The sequence below is a fragment of the Canis lupus genome, chromosome 31 (assembly GCF_011100685.1).
Source record: "Canis lupus familiaris isolate Mischka breed German Shepherd chromosome 31, alternate assembly UU_Cfam_GSD_1.0, whole genome shotgun sequence".
Classification (NCBI taxonomy): Eukaryota; Metazoa; Chordata; class Mammalia; order Carnivora; family Canidae; genus Canis; species Canis lupus.
The window spans coordinates 17707469-17730511 of record NC_049252.1 but is presented as its reverse complement, the minus strand read 5'-3'; the positions used below and the strand labels follow the sequence as shown (position 1 = coordinate 17730511).

Here is a 23043-nt window from a genome sequence, read left to right as displayed (position 1 = left end):
GTTCCTTTCAGACATTGATTTTGCAAATTGCGCTAGAGGAATTCAAGGAAGCATTCTTTCATTTGAAATTTAACAATTTCATTATCTGTAATCCTTGATTCATGGAAAGTCTATGCCTTTTAATAACTTCTACCCTTTTGTCATACGATTACCTGCATTAAGCAATACAGCTAGTTCAACTGTATGTATGGATGTCTTTAAAATATTTGAACAAATATATCATCAGTGCTCTTTCAATTTTGTACTAAAACATTTTATTGATTTTATTTGCCTATTTATTTTTTTACATTATAGTTCTCACCTTGACCTCTATTCCTGTGTTTTTGTTTTGTTTTATCGGTCTCAGAATCAGGCACTAAGAATTGCCCATAACTGCATGCCAAATGGATCTTCTAGCTTTGGTAAAAAGGTATAAATAAAATTCATCATAAAAGTGATAAAAATACAGCTGTAAAAAATTTGCCCAGAAGTATAGCTACTTAAAAGATATATAAAAGATACAGACATTCTGTCCTTCATACTTAAAGATGATGCTATAAATATGCCATATTTTAGCTTTTCATTTCACTAGAGTATTTATAATAAAGTTCAGATATTTGAAACTCTACAGTCTCTCTTTTAAATCAATAATTGTGGATTTGTTGGTCTTATTTTGGTAATTTCTATTTAAAGAGGAAAATGAAGTTGAAAATCTTTCATTTTTCCTTATAATACAAAGACGCAGCCACTTATGCCATTGTTTTTGTTTTTGTTTTTAAATCAGTCTATGCAATTTTTATCATTCTGGAGCAAGCGGAGTGGAGATATTCTATGAGAGTAGACCTACTCTCCAAGGTGCATGATACACAGGCCAACCAGAAGAACAAGTTGAACTGGGTCTGCGATAGCACAAAAAAATATGCCAAAGCAATATCTGTAGTCTTGTAAAAACGCACTTACATACTCAAAATTGGTATTTTGGATGTGCAAATTGCATAATTCAGAATTGCATATTCATAGGGAAAAGACTACTGATTTTAAATATGCTTTGATTCCATCTCCCTCCGAAGTTGTATGCACCATAATGTAGAAGATTTTTTTTCCCACTGCTGCATTCTTTGTACCTAGCAGAGTTCATGCAAACATAACAGTTCTCAGTAGTATTTGTTGATAGCTGTTAAATGAATTTGGGTAAATGATAAAGAAAACATTAGTCATATAAAACCCTATCACTTTAAAGATTATTTTACTGCTTACATTTTATGAAATTTATCTTTTTAAGAAGTCATATTTACTTTAGAGTTAAAAAAAAGAGAGAAACACAGAAAAGGTTAATGTAATCTTCTCATTTTAAATATAAAAGATCTCAGAATTTTCAGTGTAGCTTTTCATGTGATGTGAAACATTCAATCCATTACCTTCTGCTTTTCATTAGAAGGGATTTAAATAAATCATTTTTTAAATGGGAAGTTTCCCGGGACACCTAGGTGGCTCAGTGGTTGAGCATCTGCCTTCAGCTCAGAGCGTGATTCTGGCGTTTCGGGATCGAGTCCAGCATCAGGCTCCCTGAGAGGAGCCTGCTTCTTCCTCTGCCTATGTCTCTGCCTCTCTCTCATGAATAAATAAATAAAATCTTAAAAAAAAAATAGACTGGACATTTCCTTAGGTCCAAAGCTGTACATAGATAAAAAGTAATAATATCCCAAAGCATAAAATAATAATATAATAATGAATATAATCATGTAATAAATATATGCTGAGATATTTAAATTGTTATAAAATTTAAAGTGTCATATTTTGTTCAAGAAGTTGTATGAAAAAAAAAGTTGTTGTATGAAAGAACTGCCTATCCTTATTACTGCCAGAAATCTCTTTGACCTGGTATTTTAGTCTACAAGAGCATTTTAAGTAAGTATTGTCCAGATCACAGTGTCTAAATACCTGGAGAAATTTGCTCACCACTTCTACAATATTAAAATAGAAAGGGACATTTCAGTACAACTATGACTTCTGTACATAAGTGCATAATGAAATGTTAAAGTATTCATACTTAATTATTTTTAATCTTAAATTTCAGTTTAAATACTGTGAAGTAACAAAAAGCAATATGGGCTTAAAATACAAAAGTTGATGAAGAATCAGCTAGCTTTCTTGGACACAGACACCCTTTTCAAAAGGAATGTAAAAGAATGGAAAATCCTATTATTTTAATCACAAAGTTTTGACTTGATCTAAATTTAAATTCAGACTAGGAGTAGAATTCGGTGTTTTACTTCAGCAAAAAATAGGAAGAAATTGTTTTTGAGGTTAACCACTCCACTTTATGTACTGAGTTTATTGGCATCATTTTGAAGCAGTTTTTTATTTTTGAAGATTTTATTTATTCATGAGAGACAGAGAGAGAGAGAGAGAGAGAGAGGCACAGAGACAGGCAGAGGGAGAAGCAGGCTCCATGCAGGGAGCCTGACATGAGACTTGATCCCCGGTCTCCAAGATCACACCCTGCACTGAAGGTGGCGCTAAACCACTGAGCCACCAGGGCTGCCCTATTGGCATCATTTTGAAAGGATCACTTGGTATTAAGGACTGTTACTAAATGAGTTTCTGTTACTAGTATCTGTAATCTCTTTTGCCTTTAATTAATAATGAACCATGTTTGTTTAGGGAAGTGTTTGGTCCCAACAAGAAGAGGACGGGAAATGGGTTTTTGTCTTAATCAGGCTATGTGTGAATGTGTTCTACTCCACAAAATTTCATACCTAAACTTTGTATCATGTTAATTCAAAGTATGTTTGACACAAAAAATAGTCATTTTAAAAGTATAGTCTGTGTACCAGTGAAGGTACACATGTTTAGTATGACTTTGAACAACAATTTTATCTTATAGCTTTATATTTATTTAATGATATTTAAAACATAACTAGTATATAATCATACTTTTGATTCCACTGACATTTTGGGGTAGGGTTAGAATAAATGAAAAATTAATTCAATTTAAAGAAAAAATAAGTGCATAACAGGCAGCACATGATTACAGAGGAGATGAAGCTGTCAAATGACTAATGTTTGAGAAATTCTGCTGTAAGACAGTTATAACTTACTGCTATACATTTCAAATACTTCTTATACAATGTAGGGTGGGATTAATTTCTAGTAGAGGAAGGCCTATAATTTATTATGCAGGACAAGTGTACCAGGAATAAGATAATTATAGATTCCGTATCTTAAGAGTATATAAGTGGCATGTGTAAGATGTCATCTCCCAGACAATATTATAAGCACTTTATAATTATTATATAAAACATTCTACTCGTATAGATGGGGTTTCATGCTGTCATGTTTACCATTTTGTAAGAATTCTAAAAGTAAAAATCACTCCCTGTAGATCTTTTTACTTCCATTTACTCTTAAAATAACAAGTAACAATATTGCTTTAATAAATGTTTAAAAGATATCAGGCTTATCAGATGACTATGAAACCATATTTTGAAAACTTATGGACCAGGCACTGTTAAGTCATCTTGCTTTGTGGAGTGTGACATTTTTTTCTTCCTATTTTAATGACCTGTATACTCTTTATTACAATGCATAAGGGTTTATTTAGAATCAATATTTATTGCTATGTAATGTGGGAGATTTACATGGGTCCAAAAAAAAATGAATCACTTCCTACAGAGGAAAATTTGGGGGTTTAGGAGAAGACAGAACTGAGAGAGCAGAAAGAAATCTATGATATTTGATGTCTTTTAAGAAGAAACACCAGCCTTTCTTTAGCATAAAACCTATTCTCATCCAAGCCAGGAAGTTTGAGCCCTCATCTGCGCTCCCTTGCAGGGATGGAGATTGACATCAAATGTACAGTAAGATGAATACTGAAATTCAGATTGTCAACTTCCAAACGGAATGTGATATATAGTTACAAGATCTGGAATTGATATTGCTAGAGATGATTTTATAGTAAATTTCCATATACAGTTATGTCATAGAAGCACAATCTATAAAAACTATAACACTATTCTCCTGTTTTTGTGTTATTCATACGGGACATATGACCATGCTCAATTTTTTTAACTGGTTTCCTTTGTGACAGCAGTCATTAACAGGGAATTAATATGATCATTTTCTCATGCATAAAATATCAGAAGACTGGATACCCCTAAGGACAAGAAAAAAAACATTTTTAAGATATTCAATTTGTGTCTGGCATATAGTTATGAGGAAACATAACATCTTCATCTCCAGAAACTTTTTCCAGGGACATTTCATTATTATCCTGATTTGGACCTGCAAAAACTGAGGTCAGATATAAGAAGTAATATAGTGAATGACACACCAAAGTGACAAAATTAGGATTAAACTTTGACTTGTGTGACATTTTGCATGATATCCCATACTAATTCATCAAAACCTATAATCTTACATACACTAACGTTTATTGAGTAATAAGAATTATAAGAAGGAATGATTTAAAGAAACAGGTTCAAAATAGATGATAAGAATTAATGCCAGGGACTATGTCAAAACACTCTAGAAATATAATCTTACATAATCCATAGATCAATTCTGTGAAAGAAGCATGGTTTTATTTTAAAAATAAAGTTTTTAATATAAAATTAGATTGCTTAGTTTGTAAATTACAAAACAATTTATTAGTTTTAATTCATGGCTGTTTTATATTCCATAAAAATAGCTTTGGTTGTATCTTAAACTTTTTATATATATATATATATTTAAATATTATTAAAATTACGTGTATAATATCTATTAAATGAAAGGGCTAGTGATTTATGATTTTTATAACAAATGTATCTTACGATGACTCCAAAATAATATGCCAATATTAAGCTGTCAGTTTAATGAATTTCTGGATAACACCAGGTAAATCAATATTTTTTATGGAAAATCATAAATAATACTTAAGTTGCACTAAAGTGCCTAGAAATTTTTCAATACATGGGTAATTAAAAGTTAGTTAAAACTGAATTTTTTAATAATAAAATGAACAATGAATTGTTTTTCTGAAATAACAATATTAAAAAAAATTTTAAAGCTCCTTTTCTTACATATTACACATATGTTTGAAATTTTCTGAAGTTTTAAAAATTATATATACTATTTTAAATGTAGATAGGATTCATTAAAGTGGATTAGATGATATAGTCATAAGTTTAAAAGGACTCTGTATTTAAGTACCATATTTTTTGTTATCATTTCTGAAGGATGCTTTATTATGCACAGATCTTTTATGGTATCTAAATATGCCTCATTCAGTCTTCAGCAAAACTACAGATATGGAAAACAACTACATGTGAGCCCATTTGAGGTGCCTCATCCACTTAGTCAAGCCTCCCCAAATTCCTGATCCACAAAATCATGAGCAAAAGAAAAAGGTTGTTTTTTGCCACTATGTTTTGAGGTTATTTACCATGCAGTAAGAATACCAGAAGTTAAATTGCAACAATGCATATACAGTGCTTTTTAAGATGTTATTAACATAAAGTTTGTCAGGCAGTGCACATTTCTCATGGACTCCTAACATTTACTTCCATAGGAAGGGAGCTCTGCTAACATACGTACTGGACTTTCCAATTCCTTAATTACTCTCCCCCCATGAGAACTAGGCAGATGTTTTATTGGTAAATATGGGGACATCATACTGAATATGCTTTTCTGAGATATTCTCTTTGTATTTTCAGAATGGACTCAGGTTTTCCCTTGCTCTCAGCCATGGTGGTAACCTTAGCAGTGACACCTAGTCTCAGTCTCCCACAGTGGAGGGCTACAAGGTTTAATGCTATTCAGGACTGTGCTGTGTAAGTCTGTCTAATGCTCTAGTTTGGTATAAGACATTCACTTACCTGCAGATTTAAGCCACATGACATTTAATCCCTATTTATTTCTTTTGTCTTAGCTGAGGATTAAGAATTAGGCAAGGAAAGTGGATACTATTGATTGAGACCACATACTTTGAAAATCTACATTGATGAACATATTTGCTAAATGCATTGTCATATTTCTGGGCGAAGCTATAAATTTGAGCCATATTGCACTGATGTTGTTTCACTGTCTATGGCCTAAATAATTAGCAGTTTCATTAAACTTTGATAGTGTATGCATGATGGGAAGTTTTGATATGTTTTGTTCAGTATTTCCCAAGCCCCTATCAGCTGCCAAGTAATCTGTTAAGAGCATATTTCTGTTGACAGGATTAGTTGTTAAATATCATTTGACTTAGAGAATTGTTTTCCAGAGTATGGCCTGAATTCAATGCATATGATACCAACCTTATAAGTTTATTAAATATGTACTTCTTGGTCCTGTGTTAGCATTACCAAATCAACCCTGGGAAATGGGATTCTAGAGAGTGCATTTTAACAGGCTCTCCAAATGATTCTTGTTGAAAATATAATCTCATGCTTTCCGTGACAAGAGATAGGACCTGAATATACTCTGTGATACTGTTTAATCAAATCTTAGGCACCAGACTTTATGGAGTCTATTAACAACTAGAATTTGTTCCAAATAACAGAAATAAGATAAAGTATGCTTTGAAAATTATGTAATATGGCAAAGTAATATAACAAAGATAAATAAAGTTTATTGAATATTTACAAAATATAGAGTTTGGCATACTCCTCATTTCTTGTTCTTTAAGGGAACTATTACTATCCACATTTTAAAGATGAAGAAACTCATATTAATAATAGAGTTCAAATAATCTTGTCAAATGGCAGGGGTGAGATTCAAACGAGATATGTCTTATTTCAAAGCTTAGGTCAAACATTCAGGTTTTGAATTTTGGCTGCTGAAGAAGCTAGTAATGTTAGGAGAAAGGAGGCTTACCATGCAGAAAATAAGATATGAATCTTAAAATAACTTTGGAGAAATGTCAAGATAGAAAGTGAATAACCTGTATTTCTTATATACTGGATAAAAGAAAAACCATTTGGAAAAACAAAAAGAAAAAACATTTGGAAAAACCAAAGAGTATATGGGTTCTAGAATTGTGGTAACAAATAATCCCCCCACCCCACCAAGAAAAGATGAGTTATTTAATCGAGAAAGTTTTGTTCAAACAAAACCTGTTGATTATTGTTCATACCTACTAGAGAAGAAATTTCTGTATGTTTTGGGTGGTTTGGAGTTTATAGTGTAGAAAAAAATATCACAGCCTTCTAGTTACTTGAAAACTTCATGATTAAAAAAACTGAACATAATGTGTCTCTCATTTTTGGTATACACATAAGGAAACATCTATTAAATGAAGAGTGAACACTATCTTTAAGATGAGAACTTTTAGTTGCTGGCTTGTTCCCTTTGGCAGCACATATACTAAAATAGGAAAGATACAGAGATTAGCATGGCCCCTGTGTGAGGATGACATGCAAATTCGTCAAGTACTCCATATTTTTAAATAACTTTACATCAAATCATTCATCAATAAACAGCTACTAATGAAAAAAAAAAGATGAGAACTTTTAGAAATTTTACAGCGGACAAGAAAATAATGGAAGCATGAGGTAGGAATATGGACGTATAATTGATAAGGGCTTATAGACATGACAATCATTATTCTTGAGTGATCTTGTCTAAAGAAATGTACTGAATTGACAATTACTTACAGTTCTATATATCTATTTATATATAATTAATTAATTAATAATTAATTATTTATTTTTATATATATAATTTAAAATAGATTTATGGAGGGACGCCTGGGTGGCTCAGTGGCTGAGCGCCTGCCTTTGGCTCAGGGCATGATCCTGGAGTGCCAGGATCGAGTCTCACATCGGGCTCCTTGTGAGAAGCCTGCTTCTCTCTCTCCCTATGTCTCTGCCTCTCTCTCTCTCTCCCTATGTCTCTGCCTTTCTCTCTGTGTCTCTCATGAATAAATACATAAAATCTTAGAAAAAATTAAATAGTTTTATGGAAATATACCTTTCAGATTTGGCAACTATGCCTTAATAATATCTGTGATTCTCTAACAAGAAAATATAAGGCAAACTCTATGGTTTCTCTGGATTGCCAGAAGATATTTTATAAATTTGATTTTCAATTTGTATATATAAAATACGAATACCAAAATAACATAACTATTACCAAAAAGGATTAACTCTTAAAAATGCCATTATGAGGAGGAAATGAGGCAAAGAAGTGTGATATATAGATATATATGAATACATGTCATGTATATCATATATACGTATGATACATACATATGTACATATCACATATGTGAATACAATTCTTGCAAAGAATAAACAGTAAATAGGCAGGGAGGTAGCTGTTTTGTCAATTTATGGAGTTATCATATTGTTAAAAACTACATGATGAATTGGAGGGATAGAGAATGTCTTTTAGATAAATTGGTTTCAAATTTTTCTGCTATCAATGTTGGTAAGTCAAAGGTATTTATATTGTAGAAATCACTGTCCGTCACAGATCTGATTTAAATAAATGAAAAGTTTAAAAGGGGTTCTCCTTAATATTAAGAAGAGATCTGTAATATTAATCTTATCCTTTTTACATGTGTGAAATGTCAGCTCATCATATCACTAATTCAATATCTTTTCCTTTCTGCTTCACTTTTGTCTATACTTTGGAGTTTTATATGAATAATGAAAAATAACAATAATAAGAAACCTATTAATTAATTTGCTAGAAATTTTAATGCATTCTCAGAACAGGTTGCCTATTTACAGGGGAATGGCAATTGCCAAAATGATGTATTTTGTTGTGTTTGGGCTTATTTCTCTTTATTAGATACTAAATTACATGAAAGCCAAAACCAATCTCCCACTGTGTAACAACAATTCTAAAGAGGAAAGAGTTAATAATGAAGCAGAATCTGGTGAATTTGAATGATTTTCATTTTCACAGCATGAAGTGGGTGAGCTAAAATTGTAATAACACAATTTATAGATTCAATGTATGCTAAAAGTCCATGCAACCTAGTCTTAGCAACCTAAGATTTTTGTGGCTTAATGAAAACATCTTCAAATATCACACTTTCACTTTTTTTCTCCTCCACTTAGTTTTAGGCTGACTGTGGTAGTTACCTTTTTAAAAATTAAACCATTTCTTGCATTCCTACAAGTTACTTAAATTGGAGTCCACCATGAGATTTAATAATACACAAAACTCTGAAAATACAATGGCATTGAAAATCATTATATACTGAGTTCTTATTACCTTATCGCCTTCAGAAAATGTGATGCCATCTACTGCTCTCTTCCAAGTGATTTCTGGAATAGGCTCCCCTTCTGCTTCACATATAAGAGTGACTTGACCATTCTCATAGGTAGTCTCATTTTTAAGCTGTATTATGTGAGGCTGTACTGTAAAGAATACATACGTTACTCAATCTGTCTGGAAGAGAAATACTTCCATTTAAGTCCATATTAGTATAGTATAGAATTTTTAAGTTTGTAGCGTTACAGCAGCACACTTTGCTTGAAAGAGATGCCAAGAGACTTGCAAAGTACAGGAGAAAAAGCTTTAGAAAATAATTCTCATTGATTATCATAAAAATAATTTGAAGTGGCTTAGAAACAAACATGCAAATTATAATTCCTTTTGAAATTTTGCAATTTAAAAGACCTCTAGATATTTCTTCCTCTCTTAAACTACAAAATAAAAATTTCCTCTTTTAAAGTCATATGGTACCTATGTTGAGGAGTATATATGTGTTTATGTGTGACATTTGCATATTTAGTGATTATCTCTTAAATTTCCATCTACTATTATGAGTTAGCCAATATTTTGCAAGAATATACATGTATCATTTCATGTAATTCTTAAAATAATTCTCTCCGGTAGCTGCAATGCTAAAATATATTTCAGATGAGAAAACACATTTAATTTTGGAAAAGTTAGTGACATATAAGTCACAGAGGAGAATTTGACTCAGACCTCCCTCTAGACACTATAATTTTAACCACTATGCTAGAATACTTACCAAAGACCTGGAGGAATGCCTGCTTTTCATCTTCTCCTGCTTTATTTGTGGCCCTGCAGACATAAGGACCCGCATCACTATTAATTATGTTCCTGACAGTGAGCTCTGTATGGCTTCCTTTCAATACGTACTTTTCATTTTCTTCAATGAACTTGCCATTCCTAAAGAAGAAAACAGAGGTTGATCTTCATAAATCTGACTTTGTAACTCAGGAGGAGATTGTATTCCATTTTGTGATCAGTAGTCGTCATCCATTTCATGGCTTTTGATAGACAAAGCTATATTCTAATCGTTAAGTATACTCTGAATAGCCCAGTGAATCTCAATTATTAGATATTCAAATTATACTTGAAAATTGCTTTGAATTTAGAGACAAGAATAACATCTGAGCTATGCTGAAATCTTAACACTGACCTTAGGCAAAAAAAGCACACTGGTTCAATTTTTACTTTGCTTACTAGCAAAAAAAAAAAAATTTGTTTAATTGATCTTAACTCCCTATATACTTTTTATTTGGTAAGTCAACACATGCTTATTGACTAAGTTCCTAGGACACATTAACAGAATTTTTATGGAAACATCCATTAAAGAAGTTTCAAAGTAAATGCAATTTAAATATGTTACAAATTTATATCGCAAATAAGTACTAGTGATGGTAGAGGGTAAGATGAAACAATTATGTGCAAATGCAGCTAGAAAAATTATGTTGAATATGATGATTTAAATCATTTATGAGAAGAAACCACTTTTCTTATATATGTTCCCTCTTAGATACAAATAATTTTCAATATTTTCCAAGTTCTTTTTGAGTTGAAATAGTCTTCACTCTCTTCCAGTTCTAGTTTTTGTTACCTATTAAAACAATGTCTTTCAAACTTTGTATAATAACTTATAGTAAGAAATACTTTAAATACACTTAAATCTTAAACTATTTCTACAATTTCCCTTCATACGTGTGAAACCTTCTTATACTGTACATTCTCTTCCATTCTAATTTATTCTCCTTATTTCCTCTTCCTCCTCCTTTTCTTTCTCATTTAGTTTTCCCTCTATGTTTTTCTTATAATGGTATTTTGAAGAATTGAATTGATTTTAAGGCCCATTAATGTAAAACGTTAAGGATATGTCCTAAGGGGATGAGACATCTATTTAGCCATACAAGTTTAAATTAAAAAAAAAAATTCTGAAAGAATTATAACAAATATTTCCTAGAATGAAAGAGAATATTTCTTCAATACAATAAATGATCTTTCCAGTGAATTCTAGTTTCACTTTCCAGAAAGCATTGGCACATATCCTAATATAATACTTCTCCTTTTATGACTCATTAACATCTGTTTTTCCATTTCTATTGATATCTCTAAAGATATCACGAAATGTGCAAAAATTTCCTAAGAGCAGGGTTCGAAAGTAGAGTTTGTAAAATACTAATATGTATATATATTGCTTTGTTTTTTTTAAAGATTTTATTTATTTATTCATGAAAGACACAGAGAGAGAGAGAGGCAGAGACAGAGGCAGAGGGAGAAGCAGGCTCCATGCAGGGAGCCTGATGTGGGACTTGACCCCAGGGTTTCCAGGATCACACCCTGGGCTGAAGGCAGGCGCTAAACTGCTGAGCCACCCAGGGATTTCCCTGCTTTGTATTTTTTTTATATTTTATTCATATTTTTATTAGTCTAAATCTCATAACAACTAAAAATGATGTTTCAGTGATTTTGTCTAGAATATAATGTATAGTTTGAACTTTCACAGCAACTAGTGATACAATGTATTTCTTACTCTAGTCAATAGAAATTATTCATTTGTGGAACAAGAAGAACAATAATAATAATACACTAGAGGTTTAAGCAATTTATGCCTTATAAAACACTTTCCTTATGTATTCTACTGACTTCAAAACTCACAATTAGCTCATTTGTTCATTTTCACTCCTACCCTCATTCACAGATTAGAGAACTAAATTTTTAAGTATGATTTTCCCAATCCTGAAATCACAGATGAAGATACCTAGATTTACACAGTAATATAAGCAGCAGATTAAATACATTCTAGTGTTCTTTTTGATAGAGTTATTTCCCCACCTCATTTGGAATATTGTGCTAAATGTTTGAAGTACAGCAAATAAGTGAGACATGGCTACCTATCATGAAGAATTCATAAAATTGGCAGTAACAGCAGTACCAAAGGATAAGGAAAATCCCATTAATGAATTTTTTTCATATTCTTTTTTTGTGTTGGGTAGGGGCAAGGAAGGATCTCTATAGTGGGAGAGAAGGAAAAAGAATAATGGATGAAAATTCCGGAAATTTTCATGGGAAAAAAAAATTATGACTTGGGCTCTGAAGCAGATGGGTAGATCTTAAAGAGATTTAGAGGAAATCACTATGTAAAGACTATGGTCAATTTAAAAATATCAGCAAGGGATATAACCAAAGTAATAGCTCTTTAATACCTATCTCCTAATAAGCCTGTGATATAGAATATACTTGTTATTATTTACTATCCACTTCTGAGGAATGTTATGCCTGAAAAAGATTCCCAAAGAATTCTGATTGAATTCTGTAAGCCCATACTTTAAGATGCAAACCAATTCTCTAAGTATCCCTTTTCTAGGCACAATAAAATAGGGATTAGAACTAGGGAATTAGTAGAAATTATAAGGAAGTGAGGATAATTCCACTTTAAACCATAATGGAGTAACAGGGTTCATATCTACCTTCTCATTGTAAACTGCAAACAACACTAGACATAGACTAAATAACAGTTTTCAAACACTATCAACAAATAGCTCATGAGTGTGACCAGTAAGGACCACCACAGCCTACTATTTAAAGACTGCTCCAAGCTGTAGCTCACAGAGAGAGAACCCAAAACACAAGCCAGGCAGAGTTCTCAGCTGGAGGAGGTTAAAGTAGCTAGAATTTGTGGATCAGAGAATTTAAGAAAAGACAGCTACACAAGAAAGAGGGCAGAGAGATTTGCAGTGCATCCCCAAATCATCTTTAACTAACTCCTTATAAGTGACTGCATGCCAGTAAGGCTTTCCCAGTATATGGAAGGAACCATTGAAAAAGACAAAGCACAACAATCCCAGAACCTGGAATAATTTGCATCTCAACCATCCAGAGTATAAAGACCTTCCAAAATGCAGGACATCAAGTCACCTCTTTAGAAGAATATTGCTTCAGTAATGGAACCAAGTTAATTCAAGGCTGAAGGCTGCTCTGCATCCACTAAAAGAGCCTAAAAGCAATTCTCAAAATATCAAACTTTTCCCAAGTTACTTTCTGTATCTAACCAGAGTAAGAGAATACAAGAATATCCAGGACTCCAGAACATAAAATCCTTAGTACCTGGCACTCAACCAAAAATTACCAGGATAGTATATAATCAGGATAGTATATAAGTGGGAGAATATGACACATAACAAGGAGAAAATTCAATCAATTAAAAAGATCCAGAAATGACACAGATGATGGAGAAAAGACTGTTAAAATAACTATTCAAATATATTCTGTATGTTCAAGGAAGTTAAATACGAGTGTTGTAGGAGAGGAATAGAAGAAAAAAGAAAATCCTCTATGATAGAATGTGTAATAAATATCAAGTAAATAGAGTGGTGGTTCAAGATGGTGGTATAGGAAGATCCTGACCTAAATTCCTCCCACAGACACACCATATCTTCAACTACACAGGGATCAATTCTCCTTGAAAAATACTGGAAAACTAGTTAAGAGCTTCTTCACAATAAAGATAAAAGGCTACACTGAGATAGGCAAGAGAGGCAGAGACATGGTCTCACCAAAATCCCTATCCTCAGCATGGCAAATCACTACTCGGAGGGATCACAAATTTATAGTTTCGAAGTGAGGAGTGAGGAGTTTATACCCCATAGCAGACACCTCAGCCCTTAGGTATTATACTGGAGAGATGAGCACCCAAAATATCTGACTCTGTAAAGTAAAAAGGCTTACATCCCAGACATCCAAAAAGCTGTGAGAAATAGAGAGGCTGCTTTTAAAGGTCTTATGCAGACTCATTCACCCTAGGAATCTAAAAAAATATGTGGTTTGGAAAACATCTTTCCATATGCAGTGGAGATTCATTAGCATGTCCGGGAGACACAGGGGTCTGGTAGGACTTTCTCCAGGGGAGAAGATGATTTTTACATTCTTACCCAATCTTAATAGTATAGTAGGGCTTCCTCCATTCCCTGTGTTCTACCATAACCCTGCTTCAACTTCTTGGCTTGTCCTGCCCATGAGCTTTGATGGCCCTACTATTGCCAATTTGTTCCCTCCTATCCTGGGCTCCCTCTGGGTTCTCCCATAGCCTCTCTGAACCCAGGAGGCTCACTCTGCCCATATGCTGTCTCTCCCTGAGTCTCACTGGAGCAAGTTGCTCATTCAACTTGTGTGTGCTTCCTGATTAAGAATAAATCAGGCTATATAGGTAAGCACAAAGGTTCTAGAGATGACCAAAAACTAGGATAAGGTTGGATGAAAAGTTTCATCATCCAATCAAGGCCATTACTTCTGAATGAGAGGTAGCTGTTCCACCCAATACACAGAAACAAAAATACGGAGAAAGCAAAATAAGAAAACAAGAATACATTCCAAAAGAACAAACAAGATAAAACCCCAGAAAAGAAAAAAAAAAGTCCTTGAAGAAATGGAGATGAGTAATTTATCTGACAAAGAGTTCAAAGTAATGGTCATAAAGATGCTCACTGAATTGGGAGAAGAATGGACAAACACACTGAGAACTTCAAAGAGACAGAAAATATAAGAAAGTATCAAAGAGGTCAAAGAACTAAAGAAAATAATAACTGAACTAAAAATAGAAAGTGTTTCAACCACAGTTTGGACGAAGCAGAACAGAGCTGCAACCTGGAAGACAAGACAGTGGAACTGTCTTGAACAACAACAAAGAGAATTTTAAAAAGTGAAGGAAAGGGACAGAAAACTTGTTTGAAGAAATAATGGCTGACAACTTAACCAACCTAGGGAAGGAAATAGACATCTAGGTCCAGGAAGCATAGAGAGCTCCAAAAGAGATGAATCCTAAGAGATCCATATTATGACACATTTTAAGTAAAACGTCAAAAGTTAAAAAGAGAAAATTTAAAGGCAACAACTTGGTACATAAAAAGAAGCCCCATAAAACTCTCAGATGATTTTTCAGCATAAACTCTAAAGGCCAAAAGGGAATGGCATGATATATTCAAAGTGCTAAAAGAAAAACTTCCAAACAAGAATATTCTACCCAGCAAGACTACTATTAAGAATAAAGGAGAGACAGAGTTTTCTAAACAAGCAAAAGCTAAAGGGTTTCATAGCAATAGACCATCTTTGTAAGAAATGTTAAAGGTAATTCTTCAAGCTGAAAACAAAAGGTACTAGCTAGTAACAAGAAAACATGAAAGTAAAAATCTGATTGGAAAATATATGCTAAAGATAGTGGATTAACCACTTAAAAACTTACAGTGAAGGCTAGAAGATAAAGGTAGTAAAACTAACTATAACTACAATAATTTATTAAGCTATATACATAAAATATAAAGATGTAATATACAACATCAGAAACATAAAATGTGGTGGGGGTGTGTAAAAATCTAGATTCTCTAATATGTATTCAAAACTTATGCTTCTCTCAACTTAAAATAAACTACTATAGATACAGTCTGCTATAGGTGTGCCTGACAAAGCAAAAACCTGCATAGCAGATACAAAAAAAGACAATGGGAAATGAATCTAAACATTAGACTAAAAAAAGGTATCAAACCACAAAGGAAGAGAGCAGGAGAAGAAAGGAACAACAGGGAGGAACTGCAAACCATCCAGAAAACAGGGAACAAAATGGCACTAAGTACCTACCTATCAACAATTAATTTAAATGCAAAGGGCCTAAATTCTCAAATCAAAAGACATATAGTGGCTGAATGGATGAAAGAAGACCTATTGATATGTTGCCTATAAAAGACCCACTTCGCACCTAAGGGCACACAGAGATCTAAAGTGAAGGGACAGGAAAAGATATTCCATGCAAATAAGAATGAAAACAAAGCTAGCATAGCTATACTTATGCAGACAAAAGGATGACTTTAAAACAAATACTATATAAAACGACAAGGAAGGGTATTATGGAATGATAAAAGGGTCGTTCAAAAAAGAGGATATAACATTCATATATAATTATGCACCCAAAATAGGAACACCTAAATATATATAGCAAGTATTAACATACCTAAAGGTAGAAACTGACAGCAACGCAATAATAGCAGAGGACTTTAATATCCCCTGTACACCAATATATTATCATCCAGACAGAAAAATCAATAAGCAAACATTGGCCTTAACACATTAGACCAGATGGGTGTAATAGATATACACAGAACAGCCCATCAAAAAGCAGCAGCATCAAATTCTTCTCAAGTGTACATGGAACATTCTCCAGGATAAATGGCATTAGGCCACAAACAAGTCTCAATAAATTTAGGAAGACTGAAATCACACTGAGTATCTTTTTGACCATAGTGATATGAAACTAGAAATCAATTACAAAAAAAAAAAAAAAAAGGAAAAATCCGATAGAAAAAGAAAGATATCTTGCTATTTGTGACAACACAAATGAACCTCAAAAGTACTATGCTAACTGATGTAAAAGATAGAGAAACATAAATACCTTATGGTTTTACTTGCATGTGGAATCTAAAAAAACATAAGAAATGAACAAACACAGCAATCTCATGGATACAAAGAATGGACTGGTAGATATCAGAGAGGGAGACAGTGGGTGGGTGAAACGGGTAAAGGGAAACCACTGCCTGGTCACAGACTGTAACTAGACTTATTGTTGTGATCACTTTGTAATGTATACAAAAATCAAATTCGATGTATATCTGAAACTAATAATATTATATACCAATTTTGCTTCAAAAATAAAGTCCTTCCTCAAACTTATAGAGATAAAAAATGGGATGATGAAAAATACTCTGATAGATTTGAGAGCAGATTAAACATTGCAAAAGAAAACTATCAATGAACTTGAAAATATGTCAATATAATTTATTGAGTTTAAAGACAAAAAATTGGAAACAGAAAAAAGTACTCAAAGTTCTATCTGGTATCATTTTATTTCTAAACAAAGTTCTTTAATAATTTTTATGATATTGATAAATATCTAAACATACAACAGACCTTCAAAAGACATGGAACAAAACAGAACTGAGCACAGATATAGACAATAGTTGTCAAATCAGTAAGAGTATAGAAGATGTGAAGAATACTAACTAGCTGACCTATTTGATATTTAGAGACTACTCCACACAATAGTTGAATATAAATATATACATATACACAAACACACATACATACATATGTATACACATGGATGTGTGTGTGTGTATGTATGGTCAAATGCAAACAAAATATTTAAAAATATAGATCATAAAATGAGACCCAATAAATTTAAATAAATTGATAATATATGCAAGTATGTTTTCTGACAGTTATGGAATTTAAGTTAGAAACTAATAACAGAAATACATATGAAACAAATCAACAGCATTATAAATAACCAATGTCAAAAATAACATTACAAGAACAGATTCGAAGGGACACATGTACCCCAAGTTTATAGTAGCATAATCAATGATAGCCAAATTATGGAAAGAGCTCAATGTCCATGGACTGATGAATGGATGAAAAAGATGTGATATATATATATATATATGTATATATATATATATCCAATAGAATATTACTCAGCTATCAAAAACAATGAAATCTTGCCTTTTGCAATAATGTGGATGGAGTTAGAGTGTATTATGTTAAGCAAAATAAGTCAGAGAAAGACAAATACCATAGGACTTCATTCATATGTGGAATTTAAGACACTAAACAAATGAATATGGGGGAAAAAAAGAAGAGAGGCAAACCATAACACAGATTCTTAACTACACAGAACAAACTGAGGGTTGCTGGAGGGCCAATGAGGGGGATGGATTAAATGGGTATTGGGGATTAGGGAGGGCACTTATTCTCATGAGCAATGGGTATTATACCAGAGTGATGAATCTCTAAAATTCTATACCTAAAATTAATATTACACCATATGTTAACTAAATGGAATTTAAATAAAATTTGAAGCAGACAAAATAACATGACAAGAAAAAAATTACAAATAATCGAACTAAGAGTGCCTGAGTGGCTCAGTCAGTTAAGTGTCTGCCTTTGGCTCAGATCATGATCTCAGGACCCTACGATTGAGCCCTGCATCAGGCTCTGCACCCAATGGGGAGCCTGCTTCTCTCTCTCCCTCTGCCCCACCCCCAACTCACACTCAAGCTCTCTAATAAATAAAATCTTTAAAAATATATTTGAACTGGACAAAAATGGAATTGTGACATATTAAAATTAGTAAGGTGCAATTAAAGTATTATTTAAAGGAGAAAAGGTATGCTTATATTATAAAAAGTATAAATGATTGAAACCAATAAGTATCCACTTTAAGTGACTGAAAAAGAAGAGACTATTAAACACAAAGTTAACAAAAGAAGACAATAATAAAAATAAGAGCAGAAATCAATGAACTAGAAAATAGAAAAACACAATAGAAAATAATTGAAATCAAAAGCTGATCATTGAGAAGATCATTCTTTTCAGAAACCTCTATCTAGACTGATGAGGATGAAAAAGAGAGTAGAATAAATAACCAATTACCAGGTTATCAGGATGAGAGAGGGAATATCAATATAGATAATGCACAAATTACAAGTATAATAAAATAATACTATAAATGACTTTAAGCTAGTAAAAACCAATGAAATGGACAAATTGCTGGAAATATATATACATATATATCAACAGATATATGTATTACTGGGATAGACTTAGATGTATGAAAGAATCTGAATTTGTAGTTAAACCTTTACACAAGAAAAGTCCTAGCACAGCCTGTTTCACTAGAAAATTTTCCAAATATTTAAGTAAAAAATAACAAGCATTATATATAAACTCTACCAGAAAACAAAAGAAGAACGCTTCCCTAACTCATTCTGTGAGGTCAGTATTGCCCTGATCCCAAGCAAGTCAAGAACAACAACACAATAAAACAGTTCTCTCTCATAACTGAATGTGACAATTTTTACAAAATACTAGCATAATGACTCCAACAAGACATCAAAAAGACAATGCAGCATAATCAAGTGGGTGCATTCAAGGAACACAAAACTGTTTTAACATTTGAAAACTAATGGAATTCCCTGATTAATGGGCTAATGATAAAAATCCATATGGTATTCTCAACAGACAGAGAAGAAGCATTTGAATGGAACAAAGAGAGAGATACTTTAGAGGTAGCTGCTTTTACTAGCATTTTGGCCTCCACGTCACCAAGTGCTCCTGATTCTCTTTGTGAATTTTTTTTTTTTTTTTTAATTTTCCCCCATTCTTTGGTCCTTAACTATTTTCTTTTTTTGGCTTCTCTCATACCCCTTGGACATATTATCTCTGTGCAACAGGGAGACTGGGTCTTTCTCGTTGGGCTGCTACTCTATATTACCTAATGATTACAGGATTTTTTTTTTTTTGGCAAGGATAACATGCTTTTATCTGCATATAAAAACAAAAACTTTTGCTAATACTAATTTTAAATTTGTTGATGTCATTATCATATACTCATTCCCATTCTCCCATTATATATTAAATATCCAGAGAATATAACAATTATTATTTACACCATTAGAGGGATGAAACAAATGCCATATAAATATAAAGATAAAAACATTATAGATTTAAATGACTTACTACATTAGGTTCTGATTTTGATTTATTCTAGCCTCTATGATAATTATGTTTCCACTTAAATATGAGAATTTTGAACAAATATTGAACTTTAAGACAGAAATCTAAACAGAAGGAAGTCTCTCTGGAAAGATACAATGATGAGAATGAGATTCTAGAACAATATTTGTTCATTGTAATGAATGATCCAAGAGCTTTTCTTGCTGCAATTAGATGTAATATTGACTTTTAAGGTTACACATCAGAAACCAGAAGTCTCTGAGATACATGATCATTATGTGGGGTGAATATGTTCATGTTTGATGTATAATCCTTTAAAATATACTAATAGTATGTCAGCAAGGAATTAATGTTTGCAAAGAATATCTATTTCCCTATTTGAAGAAACATCTTGTTTATGGTTACCTGCCATATTAAATGAATAAAAGTTTGAAATGGGTAGAATATCTGTAAGTGCTTCAGGAAGTAATAGAAAAAAAGGGAATCAGACTGCAATTATCCTTCTTAAAATAGTTTTTTAAAAAATCTAATCCTCACCATGGCTACTTTTGTCAATGTGAATATATTTCTACTAATTGTTTTCTTGTGATTATTCTTACATTATTGGTTTATGAAGTATAGAAGAGATTCTATAAATATCTGTAGCCATGTTTGAGTGGTAACCTTGAACTAATAACTAATATGTATTAATAACATTATCCATTTGTAAAGTTTCATTGTCTCTCTTTTTTTATTTTTTTAAAGTTTTTATTTATTCATTCATGAGAGACATAGAGATAGAGAGAGAGGCAAAGACAAAGGCAGAGGGAGAAGCAGGCTCCATGCAAGGAGCCCAATGTGGGACTTGATCCCAGGACTCCAGGATCACACCCTGGGTCAAAGGCAGGCGCAAAACAACTGAGCCACCCAGGGATTCCCCATTGTCTCCCTTTAAACAGCAGATCCACAACCTAAAAGAATGAAATATGTTGATAGCTGTTTGATGTTAATAGAAATCAAATAACACTCTAAAATCTAAAACAAATATATAAAAGTAAACTGTCAAAGAATAGATTTAGAAAAGAGACTTTCTTCATTTGATGAAGTAAGCTTTTTAAAAATGACATTATATTTATGGAAATTTAACTGTACATAATGAGCTTTTTTCCTGAATAATATGGTACATAAATAAAATACGTAATTACATTCTAATAAAATATGATTTCTATACACATACAATGATGGTGCCATTAATTCTAATATTCCTATTTCTAGACACTCTCTAGCAGTAACATTAATGTAATGTAGTTGAATCAGTCATTAGATTTCTGGGCCCATTTTGCTCAAACATGCCTTATACAAAGAATAACCAATGCAATGGGTGTAGCCTTTGATTTGGGTTCCATCTCTCTGTTAATCTCTCAAACAATTTAACCTAACCAATTTAAGAGAAAACAAAACCATCATGACTTTTTATTAAAATTCAAAAGAATACTTTTATTCTTGATAAAATCACATCAGAAATACGGTTCCATGAAATTGATTCTGGACACAAGTCAGAAGGATATGTACGCACAATAACCTACCTGTACCAGGAGATGGAGGGCTCAGGAGAGCCGGAGGCCCTGCAAGATAACGTCATCTCTTCTCCTCTCTCTGCTGTGGCATTAAAGGTTTTCTGAGGCATTGTGATTGCTGGCGGCACTGAGAAAAAGAGATGAACGCAGATTAAATAGAGATGAAAAACATTTCATCAACACAATTGGGACTTTCTTACAACTACTTTTGTTGTTGTTAAAATGCTAAGTTTCAGAACCTGATAGCTTACTTCTATATCTTTGTATCAACAGGACGAACTTGATTGCACAGTAAGTGACCTTAAGACCACTGACCTGCCTTCCAATGTACAATAAGTAGATGATTCACCTTAATATTATGTTACTATTTTTAACGTATCAAACTAGATGAAACAAGAAACTAGACATTTTAACAAATTTATATATACTTACGTTTATGAAATATTTCTCACAAAAAGACAGACTATAGCGCCCTGATTGACATCAACACTGAGATCTACTTGGAGCATAAATGGATTTCCTACTTGGGTTCTCATTGGTGTATGTAATTCTATAAGCAATCCTTCACTGCTTCAAGACAGGGCTTTCAAATTAGGTGTCAAACTATAATGTTCTTTCTGATTAACTGCACTTAATTTCTTCATACAACTATAGAACATTTTATGAAGAGAAACTGCTGGAGCCATAGAGAGTATGAAATAGATTTTCATGAACAATTCAATTTTAAAATTAAGCTTCCCAATTTCTAACTAATTACATTGCAAAAACTGTATAGGCTGCACATTTTGAACATGTTGAAACTGTTGCTAAAATGTACTGTTTGCAATAAACAAATCAATAGCGTCCATGTCCATAATAGATGCTAAATTTCAAAGTAGAGCATAAATTTTTATTTAATGCACACTTTTATGATTTTCAATTGAATATGACAAAATTATATTCCTAAAATTAATTATATTATTAGAATTGCTTTTTTGTATATCCTAAACAACATGACCAGACAGGCATTTAGAAGTGTGATAAAAATTAAATACATCTACAATAACATTCAGGTCAGCACTGATGCTGTATCATTGCCATCGATGGTAGGGATGGGAACTGATACGTATCTTAGCAATTAAGCACAATAAATCAAGTTTCTGCCTTTATGAATTTAGATACAAGGGACATGATCTGACATGGTGTCTCTAAAGTAACATAATAATTACAAGTATTACAATAGGATGGACCTTTTTTCAGATATTAACTCTGCATTTTAACTACAATGAAATTAGACTTTCTGTAATTTGTTTTACTTCTTTTGTAATTATAGCACATTTTAATCAAAATGTATTGCCTTTCATTTTGTTATAATAAAAGTGGTTCCAATAGCATCATGGCTACATTTTATTACAACAATAAATATTTGTAACCCATTAGATAATTATAATGAAAATGAACTCTTTAATAGAAATTCTCTCTATGGTAAAGTATTTGTGTAAATAGAAATACTTCAGAGCACCTGGGTGGCTCAGTCGGTTAAGTGTCTGCCTTTGGTTCAGGTCATGATACTAGGGTCCTGGTATTGAGCCCTGCACTAAGCTCCCTACTTGGTGGGGAGCCTACTTCTCCCTTCTCTTTCTCTGCCCCTCCCACATGCTTGTACACATCTTTCTCATAAATAAACAAATTTTTTTTATTTTAAAGAAAGACTTCAAAATGGAGAATCACATGCTCCAGTTCTTATCCTGTTATTTTTACT

At 32.5% G+C, this 23043-nt stretch overlaps 1 protein-coding gene and 1 non-coding gene across 3 annotated transcripts in view; one reads left to right on the top strand and one right to left on the bottom strand.

Annotated features, from left to right (window-relative positions):
* NCAM2 (neural cell adhesion molecule 2) overlaps window positions 1–23043 on the bottom strand; it is a 515517-nt gene that overhangs the window by 159308 nt on the left and 333166 nt on the right. For both annotated transcript variants that reach the window (XM_038581267.1, XM_038581268.1), the window contains exons 6-8: window positions 21312–21429; window positions 9938–10098; window positions 9172–9317 (exon numbers count right to left, since the gene is read on the bottom strand). In XM_038581267.1, coding sequence (XP_038437195.1) covers window positions 9172–9317; window positions 9938–10098; window positions 21312–21429 — 425 coding nt within the window. The remainder of the gene's footprint in view (window positions 1–9171; window positions 9318–9937; window positions 10099–21311; window positions 21430–23043) is intronic.
* Window positions 7290–7391, top strand: LOC119867124. The gene has a single exon (XR_005382494.1). It is a non-coding gene; the product is annotated as a U6 spliceosomal RNA (small nuclear RNA).